This window comes from Loxodonta africana, chromosome 21 (assembly GCF_030014295.1).
Source record: "Loxodonta africana isolate mLoxAfr1 chromosome 21, mLoxAfr1.hap2, whole genome shotgun sequence".
NCBI classification, from domain to species: domain Eukaryota; kingdom Metazoa; phylum Chordata; class Mammalia; order Proboscidea; family Elephantidae; genus Loxodonta; species Loxodonta africana.
The window spans coordinates 63,953,454-63,979,875 of NC_087362.1; the positions used below are offsets into that span (position 1 = coordinate 63,953,454).

The following is a 26,422-nucleotide window of genomic DNA, read 5'->3' on the forward strand; positions in this document are numbered from 1 at the left end:
AAGTTTTTGATGCCTTTTGTTTTCCTTACTCTTTCTGTAAAAGAATAGTACACTGAACACCCATACATTAGTGTTTTGCCATATTTGCTTTCTATACGTATATACTTTTTTTTCCTTTAAGCTGAACCATTTGACGTTGGGACGTTTTAACTCTGAATAACCAAAACCAAAAGACCAAACCCAGTGCCCTCGAGTCGATTCCGACTCATAGCGACCCTAGAGGACAGAGTAGAACTGCCCTGTAGAGTTTCCAAGGGGTGCCTGGTGGATTCAAACTGCCGATCTTTTGGTTAGCAGCTGTAGCACTTAACCACTACACCACCAGGGTTTCCTTAACTCTGAATACTTTCTGCATATTCTCCTACATAATACAATACCAAGGAAATTTAATATGTTAGGTAACATTAGAATTGAAGTCCACATTCAGATTTTCCCAGTTGTCCCCACATTTCCTCTAGAGCTGTGTTTTTCTGAGGCTGCATCTAGAGATCATGCATTGCATTTAGTCGCATATGTTAGTTTCCTTTAACCTAGAACGGTATCCTCTTCTGCCATATTTTCATGATACTGACATTTTTTATTTGAAGAAACCAGACCATCTGTTAGGTAAGTATGTGTTTATTTTTCCACCAATCTTTATACTTTACAAATCCTATCATGTAAAGGCCTGAAGATCAGAATCTACTCCTTAACACAGCATACGATTCTCTAGCGTTATTGCCTGAAGGACGTCATTTTCTTTTCACATTATCTGCGTCCTCCTGGATGTTCTTCCCATGTCTTATTAATTTTTCATCCATTAACCTGGCCCAAGCATCCCTCCCCACCTCATACTGAGGCAGGTATTACCACACAAACCTGTGCTAGTAGTACTTTTTTATCCTACTGCACTGTACAAAATGTCCGTTTCTCCCCTTGACAGAGTCTGAGCACAGACAGTGCCTGTTCCAGAAACAGGCACTTAGTAATCTGTTGAGGGATCCAAATTTTCTTTCCCTAACAGAAATTTGTAAGATTAAAATGACTACAAATGGAATAATAACCTCCAGACTTAGAAATGTTAAAAACACACAAATAGAATAAAAATGAATCCAAATCCTTTACCCTGTTTCCAACCCTAAAGTTCTATTCTAAATGATGTAAAATTGTTTGCCTTTTTTTTTATAGCAGTCCTATCACTCCGAGCTAGTGCCCCCCATTTAGTGTAAATTCTGTCTCTAGTGTCGTCGTCAACATGCTGGGATAGTAGGGCCGCTGATGTACGTAGACTCACCTTGGAGGGACTGTTGCTGAAGTAGTAGAAGATCTTCTCTCGCGGAGTAAGCAGTGGTTCATTCTTACGCGGGGAAACGTAGATGTGGTGGTTTTGAGAGAGCTGCACCCGGCGGGGGGAGCCTGTCCTTATACAGGGGTAAGGCGAGAGCGGGGGGGCGTCCGTCTGTGAGAGAAAAAGTTAGTTCTCAGAAAGGCAAACAAACGTCTCCAACCAGGTATTTTTATTGAAAATGGTCACTTTTGTTCAGAGTAAAGAGGTATAACAAACCGTTACAAATAGTAAACATTATATATTTGCAACAATTAAACCTGAAGAAAATTAACAGAATCAATACTAAGAGCATTAACACTTCTAAGTGCTTATTACTTTGTGCCAGATGCTATTTTAAGCATTTTATATATTTTAATATTAGACATACTCTGTGCCATTTATTTCTCACAACAACTTTATAAACTAGGAACTACTGTTTCCATCTGATACATGAGGAAACACGAGTCACAGAGAAAGTTCAGCAGTTTGCAAGGTTACCACTGCTGGTAACTGTCGGGCCATGTGGACTCATGCCTCATGGCAACAGGAGTTGTTAGGCGAATTAATTCTGTTAGAGACTTCCTCAGTTTTAGTTAACAACTAGTTTATAAATGGGATAGCGTAAACATAAATGATGCCTTATCCCTCATTGATAAAGTAAGTATAAAATAATCCCCATCAAACTTACTGTGTTTGCCTGTGAGTACTTAATAGCAAATGTTTTAATTTGTTTTATGTAGATGCTGTTGTAGAACTGAATGAGGTCTCCCCTCTCCTCCTCTTCCATGTCACTGTTGGCACCTGTGAGCCGAGTAGGCGTGGGAGGGGCACTGCTAGGCTGTGGAACTGGCAAGGTGCTGCTTGACCTCATGACAGGACTGGAGTCTCTGCTGGCTGCAGCAGTAGAAAAAAGGGTGTTAACCACAAAAAATGCTAGTGCGTGGGATTGTGTTAAAGAAAATCCAGTAGGGAAAAGTGAGCAATGACCTGCACTTTGATGACAGTAAATGGGGTACTCCATTATTCATACTTATTCATACCAGAGGAGCAAAGCACATATAGATGAATACTTTTAGCCCCATGCCGTAAACACAGCAGAGGTAAGTAGTTAATAAAGTTACACCAGGTTTTCGAGCCCTGCACTGAGTGGTTCAAGCCAGAAATCAGGACTGGTATTTCTGTCACAGGGTTCCAGTTGATATGCCAGACCTTTCTGGAACTCAGACCGGCGGACGCCTGTCTCAAATCTTCTCTCATTCTCCTGGAGAAAAATGTTATGAATGATGTACCTCAGAGCCATGGGATGAAGGACAACTATTCCACTAAATTTAGAATTTGGTTGTTTCAACAATTCCTTGGCCAAGGAAACATTTTCATAGTTTAATAATCTTTGGTGCTTCTCTCATTTCTTAGGAGGCCTAGAAGACTCATTTTGTTCTGTAAGAGTTCATAAACATTGCACTTACTTCTGTCTTTGTTTAATTCTGTTGGAGAATTCTGATGGCTTCTGCTATCACTGCTTCCAGAATTCCTCCTTCTTTTCCCTTTTATCAGAACACTTCTGTACACCTTTAGTGACACAGTGAGAAAGGGACAGAAATTAATACATTTATTAAGCATAGACTAGATTTCAGAGCCTTGACACTACTACCCAGGGGAGGTTAAGATATGTATGGGGCCATGATCATACACCCATTAAATACCAGGTCCAGGATTTAAGTCAGGGGCCTGTCCAACTTCAGATTCCAATTATGGCCTATAATTACACAGCAGTAATAGTTTAAAAACTGCCATCAGGTCGACTCCAACTCCTGGCAACCCCACGCATGACAGAGAAGAACTGCTCTATGTCGTTTTCTTGGCTGTATTTTTTTCCAGTGCCACTGGGCTGGGTAGTTTCAAACTGCCAACCTTTAGGTTAGTAGCTGAGTACAAACCATTTGTCCCACACCTCTGCAGTAACTGTACCCAACCGTAAAATCAGGTCAGACTGAAAACTTTATAATTCATGCCGTTAAGATGGCAATCAAATATCACACATGGATACCTTTCAAGGAAAGATGACAAAGTAATCAACGTGAGGTGGTTTCTCAATGACTAAAGCAGAGACTTCCCTTAAGGAAGAGTCTTAGTACCTTACCCTGGGTAAAGAACCATACAGTCAACGGTGACTAATTTTTAAAATTCATTACAGATTTGTAAGCTTTATTTTCAGTCCTGACAGAAAACGTACTTACCTGACTCCGGGCCTGTGGCTGAGTCCTGTAACAACGCATAATATGCTGGAAGGACCGGTCATCTTTTGTGACCTGGCAAAGAATGACAGTGTTTTCAGAGGCTGATTTCCAGCAAAACAGCAGGAGGAGCTCTGTGGACCCCTTCCCAGTGAGACTGGTGAAAATTATTTTTTAAAAACTAAACCATTTAATATCTCTGTAATGGCTCTAAGAGTATACAGCAAATGAAGAAATACCTAGTCAAGAAAATCTACTAAAATCTGGCCAGAACAGTGCAAGACTGCTCCCTATCTACAAGACAGAAATTTCAGTCCAGGCTGTATAGCCAAGAACAGGGCTCCTTCTCCCCCCAGCTCCCACTTGGAGGGCTTTCTTCCTGGAGGACGTATTTCTCATCCTGCCCCAACATTTAAGGAAGGAGGCTCTACCTTGGGCACAGTACCACTGAGAATACTGTGGCACTGAACAACCGTGCCCCAGCTCATCAAGTGGTGTGCTTCCACACCAAGACAGGCAAGCCAAGAAAGCCTAGGAACTGTCCCCTCCCCTCCCACCTAGCACTCAGCTCCTAAAGTGGGGGTGTCATGCAGAGAGAAGTACACCACCCCCAGCATCTTGGCTCAGAGATTTTTGCCTGGGGGAGAAGCATGCTATACACAACAGGGCTCCTAATCTCTTCCCAAAGAAACTGCCTTCATTTACAGCAGAGCTTGGAAAAGTTCAAACCTAAACGTGCTCTCAAAAACGGTGGTGTTTGTGATGAAAGGAAATTGGTAAATTCATTGGCAATATAGATACAAGTTTGCAGGAGACAATCAGGAAGAGAAACAGCTAGGAGGAGCCATGGGGTCATAACAAACCTCAAACAGTGACCTCAGCTATCCCTTCAAAGGAAACAAGCTTGATTAGTCTGTAGAGCAAAGAGCCTGCAATTAGTGAGGTTTAACAGCTGGGCATGGTCAAAGAGACAAAGATGAGCCCCTGCCCCAAACCACTAGCATTCCAGAGTAGCGTGGACATACTTGAGGCTGTGCCCCAGGAGGACCAATGTTGGGGACTTAACACTGCAGGAAGGGAGTGGGGAGTAGATGCAATACACAATGTATTATCCAAGATGCACGGTTCCCAACAAAAAATTAGACTAACAGGAAAGTATGACCAATACATTGAGAAAAAAGCAGTTAACAGAAACTGCCTGTCAGAGTAACCAAATGTTGGCTTTAACAGACAAGTAGCCATTATAAATATGCTCAAGCAATCTATAAAGGCAGGTATAATGACAACATTGCATCAAGTACAGAATATTAATAAAGATATACAAGTTATTAAAAAAACCAAGTGGAAATTCTGGAGTTGGAAATTACAATAACAGAAATAGAAAATTACTAGAAGGTCTCAACATTAGATCTGAACTGGCAGAAGAAAAAACAAACTTGACATTGATAGAGACTGTACAGTCCAAAGATCAGAGGAGAAAAAAGAAAAACGGCCAGCGCCTCAGATAAATGTGGTCCACCACTAAGCACGACAATAAACACGTAATGGGGAGAGTACTAGAAGGAGAGGAAAAAAAAGGCAGAAAACTTCCCAAATTTATTAGAAAACATTAATTTACACATCCAAGAAGCTCAACAAACTCCAAGTAGGATAAACTCAGATACATACAAATAGTCCCAACATAATAAAATGCTGAAAGCTAAAGACAAGGTGAGTATTTTCAAAGCAGCAGGAGCAAAACAACTTATCACTTACAAGGAACCACAATAAGAAACATTGTCTCCATTTCTGAGAAGTCCAGAAGACAGTGGGATGACTTACTCAAAGTTCTCAAAAATGTCAACCAAGAATCCAATATCCACCAAAAACTATCTATCTTTCAAAAATGAAAGCGAAATAAAGACATAGCCAGTTTTTGTTAAGACATAGCCAGATAAAACAAAAACAGAAAATTTGTTGCCAGTAGACCCACTTTATCACAAATCTAAACAAAGTTTTTCAGACTGAAAGCAAGTGACCCCAGATAGTAATCTGAATCTACCCGACAAAACAAAGAGCAATGTCGGGGTAATTATGTAATTATAAAAGATAGTATAAATGCGTATCTCCTCCATTAACTGATTTAAACAGCAGTTATGTACAAGAATGTGTATATAATGTATTTAGCCTACAGTACATAGAAATGTGATATATTTGCCAATAACAGCACAAAGGATGTGGACAGGAACAAGTCTGTGGGCTAAGGCAATGACTCCAAGTGGCAACTCAGATTCACAGAACACATGTAAAAGAACCAGAGGTGATTAACAACAAAAGACAAAATGATGGAAGTAATTATGACACCGTATCTGTTGGGTTTGTAATATTTATAGATGTAACATGTGTAGCAATAACACCACAAAAAGGGGGACAAGAGAATAGAGCTATTAAAGATTAAGGTTTCTGTATATCGCTGGAATTAAGCTCTGAAGCTGATTCTGAGAAGCTAAGACGTACACAGTGAGCCCACCATCCACCAGGGGTGTAACAGAAAACAGAAAATCAGTGAGGAAGTTAAAATGTGACATTACAAAATATTCACTTATTGCAAAAGAAAGCAGTAAGAGAGGAATACAGGAACAAAAAAAAAAGACACATAGAAAACTAAAAGTAAAATGGCAAACTCAAACCCACCTATAAATCAAATCAAAAGGCAGAGATTGTCATCAAACCCACCTATATATTAATATTAAATAGGAAGAGATTAAACAGCCAAATCAAAAGGCAGAGATTGTCAGATTGAACAGAAAACAAAATCCAACTACGTGCTGTCTACAGGTGTACTTAAGTTCAAAACACAAAATAGTTTTAAAGGATAGAAAAAGACAAATCATGCAAATGGGAGTCCCAAGAAAGCTGAAGTAGCTATACTACTATCAAACAAAATACACTTTAAAACAAAAAGTTGCTAGAAATAGAGGGGCATTTTATAATGATGAAAGGGTCAATCCATCAAGATGATATAACAATTATAAACATGGGTGGTGCAAATGGTTAATGAACTCTGCTGCTAACTGAAAGGTTGGAGGTTTGAGCCCACCCAGAGGCACCTCAGAAACAAAGGCCTGGCAATTTATTTTCAAAAAATCAGCCACTGACACACGTGGGGTTACCATCAGTTGGAATTGACTTAAAAGCAACTGGTTTTCTGCACCTAATTAAAAAAAAACCTGTTGCTGTCGAGTCATTTCTGACTTATAGCGAACCTACAGGACAGAGCAGAATTTCCCCTTAGAGTTTCCAAGGGGCGCCTGGTGGCTTCAAACTGCCAGCCTTTTGGTTAGCAGCCGTAGCTCTTAACCACTACACCACCAGGGTTTCCTAGTAACAGAAAACCAAAATACATGAAGCAAAAACTGATAGAAATGGAGAGAGATGCATTTCAACAATGACAGCTGGAGACTTCAACACCCCACTTTCAATATTAGAAGAACTGGGCAGAAGGTCAATAAGGTAATAGAAGACATAAACAACACTATGAAACAGCTAGACCTGAAAGACATCTATTCGGCACCTAACAGCAGCAGAATATATGGTCTTCTCAAGTGTACCTGGAACGTTGTCAGGGCAGTACATATGCTAGGCCATAATACAAACCTTGATTTAAAAAAACTGAAATAATACAAAGTATGTTCTCCCAACAACAATGGAATGAGAGATTGGAAATCAGTAACAAATACGGGAAACTCACAAATATGTGATTAGACAACACACTCCTAAATGGTCAATGAATCAAAGAAGAAAACACAAGGGAAATTAGAAAATACTTCTTGAGATGAATGAAACTGAAGATACAACATACTAGAATATGGGGGGTAACAGTGCTTAGAGAGGCAAATTTATAGCAGTTAATACCTCTATTAAAAAGATCTCAAATCACTAGCCTAACCTTCCACCTTAAGACACTGGAAAAAAAGCAAAATAAACCTAAAACAATCAGAAGTAAAGAAATAATAAAAAATGAGGGCATATATTAATGACGTAGAATAGAAAAACAATAAAGTGAAACCATAAGTTGGTTCTTAAAAAAAATTTTTTAAAATTGACAAGCCTTTAGCTAGATTGGTCAAGAAAAAAAGACTCAAGTTGCTAGAATCAGAAATGAAAGCAGGAACATTACTCTCAAGCTTACAGAAATAAAAAGGGTAAGAGAACATTAGGAACAGCTGTGCCAACAAGCTGGATAACCTAGACTGTACAAATTCCTAGAAAGACAGACTACCAAAAGTGGCCGAAGAAATGTCAGTTGCCATGGATTCGATTCAGACTCATGGCGACCCGCACGTATGCAGAGCAGAACTGCTCCATAGGGTTTTCAAGGCTGTGAGTTCTTAGAAGCAGATTGCCAGGCCTGCCTCTGGGTGAGTTCAAATCGCCAACCTTTCAGCTAGTAATCGAGCATTTATGAGGAAACAGACCATCTGAATAGACTCATAGCAAGTAAAGAGACTGAATTACCCATCAGTAAACTACTCATCAGTAAACTATCCACAAAGAAGAGCTCAGGCCTAGATGGCTTCACACCTGAATTCCAACCAGGTGCAGATGACCAAATAAAGCAGGCACAGGCTTACTTGTCCTTACAGTGAAATCCATGTGGAATTGTTCACTACAGATGAGTAAGCAAACACAAGTAAACCCTTGCTTACTGGGCCATCTGCCCATCAGGGACTGTAAATTTGAAAAGAGGCTTGGATTCTGTAGGAAGGTGCTGTGGGGTTAGGAGACAGATGGCAGCCATACATAGAAACAATCTTTGGTGTGGTGAAAAAATTCACAGCACCTGATGGGGCAGATGACCCAGTAAGCAAGGATTTTACTTGCGCTTACTATCCTGTAGAGAACGGTATACTCTGCTTACCTTGCTACTGGATAATCTGCCCGATTCTAACATTTTAAAAAGAATACTAATTCTGCACAAACTTTTAAAAGTCAGGAAAGGAGGGAATGCTTCTCAACTCATTCTGAGACCAGTGTTACCCTGAATGCAAAACCAGAGACATCACAAGGAAACAGACCAAGATCTCTTATAAATATGAATGCAAAAATCTTCAAAACATTAGCAAACTGAATATAGCATTATATAGAAAGAATTACAGGACATAATTGATGTCATTGAATTTTACATGTAAAAAATGTTGAAATGGCAAATGTTATAATATCTATTTACCACCTGTTGTCGTCAGGTTGATTCAAACTCACAGTGACCCAATAAGAGAGTAGAACTGCTCTATGGTGTACCCAAGGAACACCTGGTGGATTTGAGCTGCTGACCTTTTGGTTGGCGGCCTGAGCTCTTAACCAGTGTGCCACCAGGGCTCCTCGATTTACCACAATAAATTTATGTATTTTTAAATTATACCACACCATGACTAAGTGGTGACTCCAGTAATGCAAGACTGGTTTAACATCAGAAAATTAATGCAATGTATCAATAGAAAAAAAAAAATCCATGTGATCATCTCAATAAATGCAGAAAATCCAACTTGAAAAAACTCTTAACAACACCCTTTCATGATTAAAATACTCAATAAGGAACCCACAGCTAATGTTGTACTTAATGGTGAAAGACTGGTTGCTTTCGCCCTAACATCAGAAACCAAGACAGCGATGTTGGCTCTTGCCATTTATATTCAACTTTGTACTGGAGATTCTATCCAGAAAAATAAGGCAAGAAAAATAAAAGGCATTCAGATTGGAAAGCAAGAAGTTAAAACTATCTCATTAGCAGATGACATGACCTTGAATACAGAATATCCAAAGGAGTCCAGTAAACCTCGCAGCATTACCAAGATTGCAGGATACCAGAGGAGATCAGTATACGAATATCAATTGTATTTTGATATGCTTGCAATGAGCCAATCAAAAATGAAATTAAGAAAACATTTCCATTTACGACAGGATCAAAATGAATAAATTAGGAGTAAATTTAACAAAAGTGTGAAACATACTCTGAAAACTACAAAATATATCTGAAAACATTAAAGATCTAAATAAATGGAAAAACATCCCATGTTCATGACTTAATATTGTTAAGATGGCAACATGCCCCAAGTTGATCTATAAATTCAGTCCAATTTCTATCAGAATCCCAGCTGCTGCTTTGTAGAAACTGACAGCCCAATTCTTAAATTCATACAGAATTGCAATGGACCTAGAATAGCAAAAACAATCTTGAAAAGAACAAAATTGGACTACACACACTTCCCAAATTCAAAACTTACTACAATGATCATAGGAACCAAAATATTGCCCAAGGGTAGACATGCAGATTAACAAATATAATTGAGAATCCAGAAACACTTTTGTGTCTGGTCAACCATACAGTGGGAAAAGAACAGTCTTTTCAATAAATGGTGCTGAGACAGACAACTGGAGAGACACATATGAGAGAATGAAATTGAACCACTACTTTACAACATATACAGAAATTAAAATAGATCAAAGATCTAAATATAAGAACTAAAACTATCAAACTCTTAGAAGAAAACACAGGTGTAAATCTTCATGACCTCAAATATGGCAACGGATTCTTAGACTTGACACCCAAAGCACAAGCAACAAAAGAAAAAATAAATTGGACTTCACCAAACTTAAAAACTTTTGTGCTTTAAAGGATACCATCAAGAAAGTGAAAAGAATGCACAGAAAGGGAGAAAATGTTTGCAAGTCATAGTTCTGTTAGGGGACATGGATGTAAAGTATATAAATCCCACAACTTAATAATAAAAAGATGGGCCAAAGAACTGAACAGACATTTCTCCAAAGATAATATGCAAATGACCAATCAGCATGTAAAACAATGTTCAACATAATTGGTGATCAGGGAAGCACAAATCAAAACCACAGTGAGACACCACTTTGTACCCAGTATCACAAAGTCAGGTAATAAGTGTCGAAGAGGACATGGAGAAATCAGAACCCTTATACTCTGCTAGTGGGAATGCAAAATGGTGCAGCCACTTTGGAAAATAGTCTGGCATTTCCTTAAGTGGTCAACATAAAGGGTAATTAAAATATAGGTACACACAAAAACTTGTAAGTGACTGTTAATAGCAGCACTGCTCACAACAGCCAAAAGGTGGAAACAACCCAAATGTTCATGAAGGAATGAACAGATAAAATGTGGTAGAGCCATACAACGGAAAATTTTTCGGCTATAAAAATGAAGTACTGATACACGCATGAACTTGGAAAAGATTATACTAAGTGAAAGAAACCAGTCACAAAAAGCTACATATTGTATGATTCCATTTATACGAAATGTCTAGATTAAGCAAATCTACAGAGACAGAAAGTAGATTAGCAGTTGCTTGCAGGGAATGTGGGATGGTGTGAGAGACAGAGTGACAGCTAAAGGGTATGGGTATCTTTTTGAGGTGATAAAAGTATCCTAAAATTAACTGTGTTGGTGGTTGTACGTACCCGTAAACATAAAACATACTTAAAAACCAGAGTTGTGCACTTTAAGTGAGTAAATTATATGGTATATGAATTATATCTCAATAAAGCTGTTAAAAAAAAGTATTCTAAAGAGTATCAAAGTAGCATCTTTGTTTCCTTTTCAGTTCCATACTCACCTTTGCCATCACATAAATGGCACACATTAACAGCTGGTCCAGATGTCTGTCCATCATAAGTTCAGGACACTGAATTATGGAGAATTCAAAGCAGGTCCAGATTTTTTTCCTCAGTTCATTGGAAATATCTAATTTAGCACAAAGATCCCGAAGGCGGACACCTGCTAAGTGGTAGACCTGGGAGATAAGCAAAAACATTTCAAACTTTATCTAACACTTATATTCCCCCCAAGCTCATGCCCTGGTAATGGTATGTGAAAAAATTACCTTTCTAAAGAAAAGTGATAAAGAGCTGGTCTTCCTGGGTCTAATACTGCTGCTGTTTGAAGGTTGGCCTTGTTGCTGCTGTTGTCCACCTGGGGAAATCTGTTGAATGGCCACCTGACCTGGGACCTGCAAGGTTGTTCCTGTCCCCTGCTGAGAGCTCAGACTCCCAGCCAGGGCCTGAGCACTGAGGGGCTGGATTGAGCCAGTCACAGCTTGGGCCTGTCCCCCAACATTGACTTGGACTGGGAAGAATGTTATCCCTCCATTTTCATTGGCAATACCTAAAGTTTGTTACAGAAAGAGAGAGGGGGAAAAAAAAAAGCACAAAGAAAATGCTGGTAATACAGGGTTCTCTAGGTAGAGGTTTCCAATCTCCACCCTCACAGCCTCCCAATCACCATTCCTCGGACGCATATGATCACTCCTGTCACTTCTTTTCAGTAAATGTCACAGAGAAGAAACTCAATATCCAACTCTACAAACCTTACCTTGCACAGGAATGGTCACCGTTTGTCCATTGTTGGCTGTGACAGTGGCTGTTGCCATGGTGACCAGTGTCTGTCCAGGAACTGGTGTGACAGAAACAGCCTCCCCAGACACATTCTGCACCGGGACAGCATTGACTAAGGGCTGTGGGGGAATGCGCCCAGGTGTTCCTCCATCAGAGGGGCTATCATTCTCAACAAATAGCCGCCTTCTGGTAGTGCTGGCTGTAGGGGAGCTGTACCTATCATATAATGTGGCTGGCGAGGTCATGCCTAAGGGCAAAACAAGAAATCAAACCATTTAACTCAAGGAGAGAGATCTGACTTCCATCCAAACTGTTATGGTTAATTTAAAAAACAAAAATTATAGACTATATTAAACTATACCTACTCCTCACTCTCTCATCATCCGACATTTCACATTTATGACAAAAGCAAAAAAATCTGACTATTCTGCGCATTAACAATATAAACGTTTGGCAGTAACAAACATCGAACTGTGAGGTGAGAGTAACACTGGCTGGGTGGTTAAGGTTATGCGACAACTTGGCTGGGCCATGATTCTCAGTGGTTTGGCAATTATGTAATGATGTAATTTGGCAGTTAAATAATGATGCAGTCATCCTCCATTTTTGTACAATGCTGACTTTCACATAACGACCTGGTCTTTGGAAACTAACTATGTCAATAAGTGAGGAGTGGGTGTAATGAAAATTCAACTGAACACGAAAGAACAAAATTAACAAATAGAATTTTTTTGTTTGTACTTCTGTACTCCATTCTCCATCCCACCTTTGCCTAAATCACCTCAGCTTTGGCTTCAACTACTTAAGGGCCTTGATGATTTAGGGGAAATTTAAGGAATTGTTCTATTTTTCTGTAATATTTTTTACAGTTTTACCTACAACTCACATATTCAGTGATTTCACTGACAAGTCACTACTTGATAAAGGGATGTGATGGTACTATATGGATCATCTGGGAGCATTTCTCCCCAGTCTTATGAATATTCATCTTTGTCATTTCCCACATATAGAAAATTACTAAAATTCAATAATATTCTTCAGCAAGGTCACACATACATGGGTTTTGATTCAATTAAGCTTAGCCTATGTTTAAGTGTTCGCACCAATGTCTGCATTTTTTTGAAAAGTAAGCATTTATTTCCTTTAACATGTCCATCTGTGAAAACTAGGTATCAGTAGGTATTTTCAATTTAAATATTTATGTAGGAGGGTCTTAAGAGGTATTGACAGGAATAGGTCCTGACGTACCACGGCTTAACATTTCAATTTCCTGATGATGTAAAAGCTAGTAAACTCACTAGATTTGTAGTTGACACAAAGCTGTAGTCAGAAGAATGTGTTATGACCATTATCCTGCAAGGTATTAAAAGACCTCAGGAAAATGGAGAAGTGATATATATAAAGAAAATGAAGCATAAAATCAAGTACTAATCAGTAGATTTGAGAAGAAAAAACTCTACAGAAATAGAACTAAGACTAGCTTTCAGATCTATGGGTCTGAGTAGATAATAGGTAGAAAATTAGTTAAGCCATTGTGACTCCTCTTTCAAAAATGAGGACACGTTCATTAGATCATCCATTTTTATTGACCATACAATCGCTTTGAGTGACACCTGATTTTAAAACTGATCTTTCTCTTATACTCAGTGCTTATCAATTACATTTAAAAAAACTAATACAGAAACAAGAATACCCTTCTAATGGCATCCTAGTATTCAGAAGTCTCTGGATTTACAGAATTATTGTTTAAAAACTAGTTATATCTCAAGTATAATCTAAAACCTCATACTTGGCAATCTTCTAAGGAGCTGCCTCAAATGTAGACCAGATGCATGACAAAGTTTCCCTTTTCCGTACTTCTTGGGCCAGCATTGTTGTCACTTCAACCAAGGTAGCACAGCTCAACTGAGAGTCAAAGCTGAACATGTTCAGGCCATAGAGTTCTCTTAACTGGCCTGTCTGTACCCAATTGAACTATGCAGCTTTATCTTTAAAAAGGTTTTCTATTTCTTCTGATTTTAAAAGTAGTATCTATTGGTCTTTAAAAATGTACAGAGATAACCAGGAATATTATCACCCAATAATCATCATTGTTAACAGTTTGGTTTTTCCATTTCAGCCTTTTAGTATGTTTATAAATTTTTTTTAAAAAGGCACTTAAAAAATAGGGAGCACATTAAAAATGTAGTATTCTACCTTTTTTATAAAACACTTGTTAAATCATACCTTTTCCTAGGTTCTGAAATATTTCTTAAAAGCGTTATTTTTAAGTGACCCATGTGGTGTTATAATGCACAGAATAATTCTTCTATATTAACTTCACCTGCACGTTTAGATGAACTTAAATCCCTAGATATCATCTCCAAAACACCCCCCTTGTATTTTAAACTTACTTCTTCCATGTCCTCCAGCATCAGCACGAATTTCACTCACTCTTCGGGGAGTCAAAGGGGAGCCAGCAACACAAACTTCATCTGCTCTTTCCAGGTTCTGAGGTGGCATAACCTATAAAGGATTGTTTACAAAGAATGCTAATATTTGAAAAAGCATTTAATTAGAAATACACTAATAACCTAAGGCAGAAGAAAAAAATTTTGGCTCATCCGTTATTCCACCTCAATAAAATCAGCTGATTTTTCACTTTCACGCTATAGTTAAAATATTTCTGAAGTCTTAAAAAATTCAAAACCTGATAATTGGATATTAAATATGAATTAACCTTCATTACTGACTTGGAGAATTAGAATATCAGCCACTTTATGGTACAAAAACTTGGTTGGGAAATCAAGACAATATACTGAATTTTTAATGTCGCTGACACCCTGGGGCACCCACAAAGTATTTCTGTGACTCTTGTTTCCTCTTTGGTACAGAGTGATTATACCATAATACAGCCAGCTGCCACCCTTCCATCCTCAGAAAAAGAGGTAAGCTTTGTTGTTCCCTGTGAAAGGGGATTATGAGTAGTCTAAATACTGATGTACTTTTCTTATAGAAAAATATGCAGAAATTGTCACAAACCTCTTCACATGTAGGAACTCTGTTGTCATTGTCTCTAATTCTGTCCCACAGCGGGGACCCTGGTTTCCATGCCAAATGGTCTAAGATCTGTTCTTCAATCTGATTCAGGTGTTTTACCACCTCTCTGCAAAGCCCCTCTTCTGCTCTAACAAATACTTCTATCACCTGAAATAAAGAAAAATACGCAGTTTGTTTAATACTTATTTCAATCGTACATAAAAATTACATACAAACTTTTGTATCATGATATATTTCAAAGTTTTTTAAAAATAAAAAAATGCCTTTTATAGAGGCTGAAAAATATTATTAAAATTTCGTATTAAAAAACTAAACATTCAAATCTATCTCACTATAAAAATTAGTTTTGCCTATTGTATGAAAGTTAAAATATGCTCATATAATAAATCAATATCCAGAATGAAACCACCAAATCAATGCTATAATTCTGTGCCTCCGTATAATATGTGAAAAAGAACTTTTTTTCTGAAGGACACTTTCAATGTTATTTAATACGAGTCGACAGCAACTACTCTGTAAGAGAAGCTAGTGATGTGCTTGCTAGTTTTTTTTTCAGCCTTCTTAGCTCATAAAATCACAGAATTCTAAAAGCCTTTATCAGATAAAGGGAGGAATGCAATGAAGTTTTTAACCATACTATCTTAAGAATATTGATACAGTGCTTAATTAAGACTGTCCTATTTCTTCTCTGCTCCCCAAATAGATGAGAGATTATTAAATCCGTAATTAAATATAGAAGGGATGTACTTAGATTCTAACATGAACTAAATGATGAACAACAGGAAGTCTGTCTCCTTTACAATTTCCTCACCAGTATCAGATTTTTAAAAATACCTTATAAAAGTGATAAAGTGGCACATCAAATATTTCAGTAATAAATGGAAAATTCCCTGGAGGCCTATAAGAAAAAGTGACAACTTCAAGGCAGCAGGCCAAGAGCGATTTATGGAATGCATCCTGCTCCAGAATAACCTGTAAAACAAGGTGGTCAACATTTAGAAACATCAGCCCACTCTAAAGACACTTCACACCCAGTCGAGCTCAATAAAAATACCACAGGAAGTCATATTTTCTGAGTGTGTGCTCATTTTCTTACAAAAATTTTCTTAGCTTTATAAATAACCCCATTTTTTATCAAAATATATATTACAGGAATTTATAAGAACTTTTAAAACTCTTAAATATTGGGAAATATAGACAATAAAAAAGATTAAATCCCCAAAACAAAGAAAAAAACTGATGCTTGGGAGAATTCTGATGTGGAAAGATGTTACAAAAGTGTTTACATTAAAAACCACTATCATAAAAAGATAACTGGAAGGACGGCAAGCAGGCACATGACTGGCTAGCTGTACCAAAAGTCAACATGTTTATGTCAGGGTGGCATAATCTTAGATGATTTTTATTATTGTTTTTACTTATTTTCCAAAATTTTATTTAACATTGTTTTTTAACTGAAGTTACTTAGGTGAGCATACAGGTGTTCACTTGTTGTTAGCCCCTAGATTATAGATATGTTTTAAATACCATTTTGTATGTAAGCTTCACAGTAAAAAAATTTAAGTCATTTAAATTCATATAACCAATCTTTCTATATATACAAAAAAATGTAAAGTTACCAGGATTTAGAACAATTATTGGTGAATTTTATAATTTTGTTTTAAATGTTATTGAAAAATTATTTTTATTGATGTTATTAAAAGTAAATACCATTTGTTTAAAAATCAATTTATATTTCTTAATTAGTAAAACTGAAGTGGAGTCTAGGAAAAATAATTATCTTAGCCAAAGAGGAATGGTTGAATATTTATGTTAAAGTGCGTTCTACTCAATTTATTCTTGCTATATAGGTTTGGGGAAACTCTGGTGGCGTAGTGGTTAAAAGCTATGGCTGCTAACCAAAACGTTAAAAAACCAAAAACCAAACCCACTGCCATCAAGTCGATTCCAACTCATAGCGCCCTTACAGGACAGAGTAGAACTGACCCATAGGGTTTTCCAGAAGCGCCTGGTGGATTCAAACTGCCAGCCTCTTGGTTAGCAGCCATAGTACTTAACCACTACACCGCCAGGGTTTCCACCAAAAGGTCAGCAATTCAAATTCACCAGGAGCTTCTGGGAAACCCTATGGGGCAGTTCTACTCTGTCCTGTAGGGTCGCTATGAATCAGAATCAACCCGACAACAACAGGTTTGATATAGATTTGGAGCCCTGGTGGCGCAGTCATTAAGAGCTCAGCTGCTAACCCAAAGGGCAGCAGTCTGAATCCACCAGCTACACCTTGGAAACCCTATGGGGCAGCTGTACTCTGTTGCATAGGGTCAATGTGTGTCGGAATCAACTCGACGCCAGTAAGTTTGGTTTGGTTTTATATAAGGTTTGAATAAAATATCTAAGTTATTTAAAAACTCAATGAAATTTAAGCCTGAATGTCCCTTAATCCCTGACCACAGAGTCTGCCTACCCACAGAGGTTGTAAGTTATATAATACATGGCCTGTTTTACTGAGAAACACTAGAGGGGGACTGAAGGTGAAAGGGCTCAGAAGTCATTTCCTTAGATGCCAGTCTTATTCCCTCAAAGCCATACATTATTTCTTCAGGAATAGCTTTTCTGTGGGTGGGTAGGACAGAAAGTAAACTACATTTTTACTGTGCTGATCGACGCATTGGCTATTTTACTCACAGATAAATCTGTGTCTCCCAATCTTTTCTGTTCCTGCTCAATAACAGTTTCCAGTACTTTATAGTAAAGCATCTCTGCAAAACGGAAATGTCTGCTGGCAATTTCTGTAGAAATAATAAAAACACAAAAATCACATGTAAAGAAAAATAAATATCGTGGGAGATGAGGGCTCACCCCCATCCCCATACACATGCAAAATAAAAAAAACCAACCCAGTATTTCAGATACATGCACTGCCTATGGTTACTGTTTCAACCACCCTTGTTATTAGTCACCCTTAGGAGTCCTTCATGGTAACATTCACATTTTTTTTTTTTATTGTAAAAAGAAATTTGCATAGAAAGAACTATATCATTCCATTAAGAGTCATACCATTTTTTTCCTGTATGTTTGAACAAAGCAGCTTTATGCCAGGAGATATGGAATTGGTCTACTATTCTACATATTTGGTTCCAATTCATGATATCAAACAACTCCTGGGCCAACTTTGGACATGTAATAGCTATATCTTCTGTGTTCTTAATAAGCTGAAGGGTCACTATACTTCCATTTAATTTCCATCTTAACAAATGAAAACCAAAGACTTTGTAAGTAAAAAAGTACTAGAAGTCTGACATACCAAGGATATCAGTCTAAAATTTATCTCTTACTAAGAAGGTCCTAGAAACCACTTGGTTAACAGAAAAATTGAAAAGCCATATTCTAGACTTTAGTCTAAAGTCATAAATCTTTTCCCAATATGTCTGACTCAGTTACCAAGAAGAGTCCATGTAGTTCAACTCTGAAGTTGAGACCAGTATAGACGATATTAAAACCTTACCTTTAGAACAATTACTGAAATCCTCATCTGGCTGGAAATGCTGAGAATATATTTCATACATTTCTTTCAATCTATTAGCAATAGCCTGGGTGGGATCTCTGGAACATGTCCTAAGAAAGTAATAGGAAATTATCTAATTTAAAGCCTAGCCAAGTCACAGAGATAAACTATTTTAAAATTCTGTACTTCACTAACATGGAAATATAAAATATTTTGAATAGAAACTTTGCAAGTTAATCCCAGGGATCTCATACTTCTTTCTCAAAGGTAGTGCTATTAGCATTTCAAGTGGAAAAGTGTCTCTTGTGTGGGGCTGTACTGCACTGCAGGAAGCTGAGCAGCCTTGGCCCCTGCCTACTTGATGTCCATGACCAGGCCCCACCCTACACATCCTCAATCACCGATCACAACAATAAGTGATTGCAGATGTTTCCCTAGAGGGCAGAGCAATTCTCCCAGACAACTCCTAGGAGAAAATGGAATGAAGGGGTACTCGAACTGTTATTAGCATTCTACATTTTCCCCAAAAAGACATTTATTTCATTGATTTTCTTATTAGAGAGGCAACATATGTTCAATGCAGAACCATTATATAAATTATCGTCACGTGGGCTTTTGTAACAACTGTTTTTTCCTTGATCATAAACATACATACTCATATTGAAAGTGCAAGTTAAAAAAATTATAAATAAGAAATTATAATCCTACTAGAGGTAAGAATTGAATATCATAAGCAAGAAGTCTGTCATTTATGAACACATACATACATGCACCTTTCTAAAAAAAACAGGACCCTTGGTTTTACCTCATACCTATTGGCAATATTTAATCCCACTAACTGCCTGATTAGAGACTGTGAAAAGATCCGGAAGATACAGAGATTAAGACAAGCTTAAAATGTATTTATGTTTCTGAATTCAAGGAGAACAAGGTCCACCTGGGAAACATGACTTAGGAAGAGGCCATATAGACATAGCTTGTTGAGTGTTAATCACAATCAAGCTTATAAGAAAAGCAGACTCCATGAAAATGTAAAGAAAAATTAGTTAGCCTGGGCATTTGATAAACCTAGCTATGAGTGGAAAATTACTAATATATATGTACACTGAGCCTTCTTGATACCATACCAACAGAAGTGAAATGGGCTCCTATGAGGTTTTATGTCATCGAATCATAAACTTTCAGGGCTAGGAGGGGCTCTGAAGTAAAGTTTTCAAATCAACTTGCCAAAGGTTATGCAGGAGGTAATGCGAGTCAGTTGACTGTGCTTTACACTGAAGTTCACTGATATTCCTACCAGTCTCGGGCAGATCAAAGGAACCAAAGGCAGTGGACTTCCTTTGCAGGCTCAGTGTGATTTATAGAGCTCAGAAGACTTGCTTTTGAACATCAAAGGTGGTGGGATTCCTCTCTACCTTTTCAAATCTGACCCACCATTATGAACTTTGCTTAGGTCCAATCTTCTTCATGAAGTCCTTTGACCCCTCCCTTCCCTGAAATCTTATGATAAAACAATTGGTGATACAGAGTTTGGTGCTTTATGCTATAGTGTCTAGTGTTGTCTCCTGTACTATACTAAAGACACCTGAGGAAAGGTGATCTTCTAGTCATATATCTTATATTGCTATGTCTATACAGTAAAAACAGGACTAAGCATGCACTTGATAAAAGTATTTTAAATAAAATTGTTAATAGGTGACTTAAGACACTAATAGTAGAAACTTGGAAAATTCTCAACAACCAATTCTTGGAAGGCAGACAGGGCTCAAACTAACCTTAGAATCCGTTCCAGTTTCTCACTTGGTACATTCCGGAGACCTGTTAGCATGGTGTGAAGACGACTCAGGCTATGTGTAGCTGTGGAAACTGGGGTCACACAAGGGCTGCTCTCTTTAATGGGCCTTACCCCCGAAAGTGGTGTGGAGACCTTAAGTGCTTTAGACTAAAAGAGAAAAATTAAGTGGGAGAAAAAAAGAACATTATTTTAGGTCAGAAATACTTTCAATCACTTTACAAATGAGAGCACAAGTTAACTAAACTTCATCTTTACAATGTCAGTAAATTTCAGTGATTCACAAATCACCGTTCTTGGAGTTTAAACATAACAACACTAACAGCTGCCACTATCCATCCACGTGACGATGTTTGAAGGGACAATTTGTATTTTAGCCAACTAAAAGGTTATCTCTTAAAAGTTAGATCTTTAAAATAAGGTGTAACTCCCTACTATCCCATCCCCAAAATTAAAAGCTCGAAGGCAAGGGTGAGCGTTACATTCACTTTAAAAAATTAAGAAACATTATTCTCATCCCTGAGAAACAATTTCACAGCTCCCATCTACCTCTATTTTTGCAAATACACAAATATTTATAAAAGAAAGCTGTGAATTAAATTGTTCCCAAATAAATCCACGATTTAGCAAAAGTTCATCAAAATCATCAATCTGCTTCAGAGAGAAAGAGAGGAGAAAACATACACACGTCTAACGAAGAGTAGCTGGCATCGGGCTCCTTGGCCCTACTCGACCTTTAGTTACTAAAATCTATCACAGTCTTTTTTCTCCTCAAGTGGACAAATCCTTAGAGAAATAAGTTAAAGTTAACATTTTTTAATATAATCATGAAAAAGATATGGCTTGGTGTCAAAGAATTTTAAGTATGAGTACATAATGCTAATAGAACATCTTATTTTTCTAAACAAACCCTGAAAGGTTAGGATAGCATTAAAAAAAAAACAAAAACAGTTGCCATCGAGTGGATTCCTACTCCTGACGACTCCATGTGTGTCGGAATAGAACGATGTTCCACAGGGTTTTTGATGGTTGATTTTCCGGAAGGAGATCACCAGGCCTTCCTTCCCAGGTGCTTCTGGGTAAACTTGAACTTCCAACATTTTGGTTAACAGTTGAGTGCATTATAACTGTTTGCATCACCCAGGGAACAGTGCCTTTTAATTTTCTAAATAAACCACATCTCCCTGTGTAATAAATAGACTTATTCTAGGGGTAGCTTTAGAAACAAATTTTTTACCTGGCAACAGATTATTCAAGTTTCATGAGATAGAGAAAAGAACAGAAATTCACCATATAGAAATAAATCTATATGCTTTTTCTGTTACTTAAGCAGGAGTAGGATCAAGACCTCCATTTTGTTTCAAAAAAATCACGCTATAATTTTAAGTCAGTAAGATGATCTGGGCATATTACCTTTATTCCGAAGGTTGCTCCCTGCTCTGGACAGCTTTTCTTGCAGCCAATTTCTCCCCTAGAATATGAACTGTGGCCTGTGCTGGCAGGGGAAACAGCTTTTACATTCACAGGAGAAGCAGCAGCAGCAGCCAGCAGCATATGACCCCACCACGCACAGGCAGTGGTTTCACAGAGGAAACTAGGCATAACAACCACACACAGCTTCCTGCCCAGAGTCTCAAGGTCGGCATGGAGCTTCCTGGTAACACTGTTATCACCTTAAAATCTTCCTGTGCATTTTGGTCAAGAGGAACCTTTCATTAACTCAAGTATACGAATTAGCTGATATGTAAAAGATATTAGAACGTTCCTTCTCCAAGTGAGGACTTTTAAACTTGGAGTGCCTCAGCACTCTGTTCTTGGACTGCCTTTCTTCTCTATAAACTCATACCCTTACATAATCTCTCTTCATTCCCTGGCTATAAAAGCCATCGTATCTTGATGACTCCTGAACATACATACTCATCCCTAACCTCTGCTGTGAATCCCTGCCTAGTGTATCTAAACTTATACTCAACTGCTCTACTTGGATGATGATAAGACATCTCAAATTTTAACATTCTCATAACCCTAACCTGATTTTTCCCTTCAGATTTGCTCTTCCCTGGATTAAAAACCAAGCCAAACCCGTTGCTGTTGAGTCAATTCCGACTTATAGCGACCCTATAGGACAGAGTAGAATTGCCCCATAGGGTTTCCAAGGAGCGCCTGGTGGATTCCAACTCCTGACCTTTTGGTTATCAGCCATAACTCTTAACCACTACACCACCAGGGTTTCCCTTCCCTGGATTACCCCTCGATAAACGGTAATAACAGATACTCATAGAATACTAGTGCTCCCAAGCACTACTCATAGCCCTCACGAAGCTTATATTCTAATGCGAGGAGACTAACAATAAACATCTTTCTCTCAACTTACCACTTACTGTTATTCATTTCTGTCAACAGTGGTAAATGCTAAGAGAAACACTAAAAGCAGAATAAGAGGAAAGGAAGTCCTGAGAGTTGGTGAGGATATTGGTGGTTGTTTTATATAGTAGTCAGGTTACTAGAGACCTGAATGAAGTGAGGAAATAAGCCACACGAATATCCTGAAGAAACATTCTAGGCAGAGGAAACAGCAAGGGCAAAGGCTTTGAGCTGGGGGTATGCTTGGCCTATATGAAGAACACAGGAGGTTTAGTGCAGCCTGAGTGGAATGAGTGCAGAGGAGAGTGGTCAGAAATGAACTCAGAGAGAGGGCAGAGCCTTACAGGTATTTGTAAGGGTTTTAGCTCTTATATCATTCACCCAACTGGAATCATCATTGTTTTCCTTTCTCTCACACCTTAGATTTAAACCATCAGTAAATCCCATGGGCACTATCTCCAAAATACATCCCCAATAAAATCATTTCTCTGGTGCAAGCCACCATGAACTTAATCATCAGAATCACCCCAACAGCCTCTTAATTTCCTGCTTCCACTCCTGCCCTTTACAAGACCTTTAAAAACGTAAGTCAGATCGTGTCAGTCATTCTTCTCAGTAACAGCCTTCCATCTCACTCAGCAAAAGCCAAAGTCCTTCTTTCTGGAGCCACTGAGGCTGGATGACCCTCCGAAGCTATTACCCCGAGATAATCTTTAAACCTTAAACCAAAAATACCCCCTTACATCTTCTTTAAACCAAACAGTATTTTAGCTTAACTAGTAAAGAACGTCTGCCTTGAGCACTGTGCTCTTTTAAAGAACTATCTATATGGGACCAAATTGACAATAGCAACTCTGTAGGTTAGAAAGGAACCTTAGGGGGGCAGTGAGTTTATGTTAATGGAGGAGGAACAATTTGAAAAGGAGGGTGAGAATGATTACACAACTAGAAGAACGTAATCAATGTCACTAAATTGTACATGTAAAAATTGTTGAATTAGTATATGTTCTGCTGTGTTTATTTTCAAAACAAAAATAAACATATTTTTAAAAAAGCCAGAGGTCCTTACAAGGGCTTCCAAAGCCCTACATGATCCACCTGTCTTGCCACCCCCCACCCTTTCTACCACTTTTCCCCTCACACACACTACTCCCACCACATTGTCTTCCTCGATGTTCTTCAAACAAGCCTGTCACGTTCCTACCTCATGACTTTGTGTTTGATCTTCTCTTGGTCTGGTATAGATTTCTGCAGATATTCACATGGCTTGTGTCCTCACTTCCTTCAGATCTCTGCTAATATTACTTCCTCAGAGACACCTTGCCCAACCAAAGTATCCAAGTAGCACAGGGCCCTCCCTACTCTTTCTCTCCATCCCCCAACTACTTTCTGTTACTATTTTATTTTTTTTACAGCACTGTCATCATCTGATATACTATATATTTACTTGTTTGTTATGTATTGTTTATCTCCCTACACTAGAATATAAGCTTCTTTAAAGCAAGATATTCATTGCAATTTTGCTCTGTATGGTATCCTGTGTGTCCAGGACACAATCTGGCTTATCGAGCACATTCAGAATATTTGTTGAATGAATAAGCAGACCACTCTCAAGTCTGAAGTGGCTCACTTACAGGTACGTTACTCCCTTGAAATTACCTACACTATCTCTGGACAAAGGACCCTAGTGATGCAGCGGTTAAGTGCTCAGTTGCTAACCGAAAAATTGGTGGTTCCCACCCACAGAGAAAGATATGGCAGTCTGTTTCCGTAAAGATTACAACCTTGGAAACCCTACGAGGCAGTTCTACGCTGTCCTATAAGATTGTTCTGTGGTCACTGTGAGTCAGCATCGACTCAGTGGCAAGTTCTGGTTTGCCCTAGAGGCACTTGTCAGGTGTTGCATATATTCTGTGAACACCACACAAGAGAACGGCAACTATTATAGTCTCCATCATCCTAAGTGTGTGCTTGAAATAATACCACACAATCCTGTACTCAATGTAACAGAATTTTCCTACAGGGTGAGGGTTCTCAATTTCTCACAGTTCAGTCTCCTGGGTGAAGCCACGAATTCATGTCAATCACTGAATTTTCTAAATTTCTGCCATGTTCATTACATGTTGTTGTTGTTAGGGGCCGTTGAGTCAGTTCCAACTCATAGCGACCCTATGCACAACAGAACGAAACACTGCCCAGTCCTGCGCCATCCTTACAATCCTTATGCTTGAGCTCATTGTTGCAGCCACTGTGTCAATCCACCTTGTTGAGGGTCTTCCTCTTTTCCGCTGACCTGTACTTTGCCAAGCATGATATCCTTCTCCAGGGACTGATCCCTCCTGACAACATGTCCAAAGTATGTAAGACGCAGTCTTGCCATCCTTGCTTCTAAGGAGCATTCTGGTTGTACTTCTTCCAAGACAGGTTTGTTCGTTCTTTTGGCAGTCCATGGTATAGTCAATACTTTGCCAACATCACAATTCAAAGGTGTCAATTCTTCTTCAGTCTTCCTTATTCATTGTCCAGCTTTTACATGCTTATGATACAAGTGAAGATACCATGGCTTGTGTCAGGCACACATCTCTGCTTTTCAACACTTTAAAGAAGTCCTTTGCAGCAGATTTGACCCAATGCAATGCGTTGTTTGGTTTCTTGACTGATGCTTCCATGGCTATTGATTGTGGATCCAAGTAAAATGAAATCCTTGACAACTTCGATCTTTTCTCCGTTTATCATGATGTTGCTCATTGGTCCAATTGTGAGGATTTTAGTTTTCTTCAAGTTGAGGTGCAATCCACACTGAAGTCTGTAGTCTTTGATCTTCCTTAGTAAGTGCTTCAAGTCCTTTTCACTTTCGGCAAGCAAGGCTGTATCATCTGCATAATACAGGTTGTTAATGAATCTTCCCTCCAATCCTGATGCCCCGTTCTTCTTCATATAGTCCAACTTCTCAGATTATTTGCTCAGCATATAGGTATGGTCAAAGGATACAACCCTGACACACAACTTTCCTGACGTTAAACCAATCAGTATCCCCTTGTTCTGTCTGAACAACTGCCTCTTGATCTATGTAAAGGATCCTCATGAGCACAATTAAGTGTTCTGGAATTCCCATTCTTTGCAGTGTTATCCATAATTTGTTATGATCCACACAGCTGAATGCCTTTGCATAGTCAATAAAACACAGGTAAACATCCTTCTGGTATTCTTTGCTTTCAGCCAGGATCCGTCTGACATCAGCAATGACATCCCTGGTTCCACGTCCTTTTCTAAAACCAGCCTGAATTTCTGGTAGTTCCTGTCCATATACTCCTGCAGCCATTTTTGAATGATCTTCAGCAAAATTTTGTTTGCATGTGATAGTAATGATATTGTTATATAATTTCCACATTTGGCTAGATCACCTTTTTTGGGAATAGGCATTAATATGGATCTCTTTCAGTCAGTTGGCCAGGAAGCTGTCTTCCACATTTCTTGGCATAGACGAGTGAGCACCTCCAGTGCTGCATCTGTTTGTTGAAACATCTCAATTGATATTCCGTCAATTCCTGGAACCTTGTTTTTCGCCAATGCCTTCAGAGCAGCTTGGGCTTCTTCCTTCAGCACCATCCATTCCTGATCATATGCTATCTCTTGAAATGGTTGAACATCGACTAATTCTTTTTGGTATAATGACTCTGTATTCCTTCCATCTTCTTTTGATGCCTCCTGTGTCGCTTAATATTTTCCCCATAGAATCCTTCACTACTGCAACTCAAGGCTTGAATTTTTTCCACGGTTCTTTC

The 26,422-nt window shown here is 38.4% G+C and overlaps 1 protein-coding gene across 3 annotated transcripts in view; it reads right to left on the reverse strand.

The window, feature by feature from the left end:
* The window catches only part of RBL2 (RB transcriptional corepressor like 2), a 71,165-nt gene that overhangs the window by 23,981 nt on the left and 20,762 nt on the right, over positions 1 to 26,422 (reverse strand). For all 3 annotated transcript variants that reach the window (XM_064274041.1, XM_003416314.3, XM_064274042.1), the window contains 13 exons: positions 20,257 to 20,423; positions 18,482 to 18,591; positions 17,662 to 17,765; positions 15,811 to 15,948; positions 14,959 to 15,123; positions 14,331 to 14,442; positions 11,915 to 12,184; positions 11,427 to 11,707; positions 11,160 to 11,336; positions 3,544 to 3,615; positions 2,773 to 2,875; positions 1,995 to 2,200; positions 1,274 to 1,438 (listed from right to left, as the gene is read on the reverse strand). In XM_064274041.1, coding sequence (XP_064130111.1) covers positions 1,274 to 1,438; positions 1,995 to 2,200; positions 2,773 to 2,875; positions 3,544 to 3,615; positions 11,160 to 11,336; positions 11,427 to 11,707; positions 11,915 to 12,184; positions 14,331 to 14,442; positions 14,959 to 15,123; positions 15,811 to 15,948; positions 17,662 to 17,765; positions 18,482 to 18,591; positions 20,257 to 20,423 — 2,070 coding nt within the window. The remainder of the gene's footprint in view (positions 1 to 1,273; positions 1,439 to 1,994; positions 2,201 to 2,772; positions 2,876 to 3,543; positions 3,616 to 11,159; positions 11,337 to 11,426; positions 11,708 to 11,914; positions 12,185 to 14,330; positions 14,443 to 14,958; positions 15,124 to 15,810; positions 15,949 to 17,661; positions 17,766 to 18,481; positions 18,592 to 20,256; positions 20,424 to 26,422) is intronic.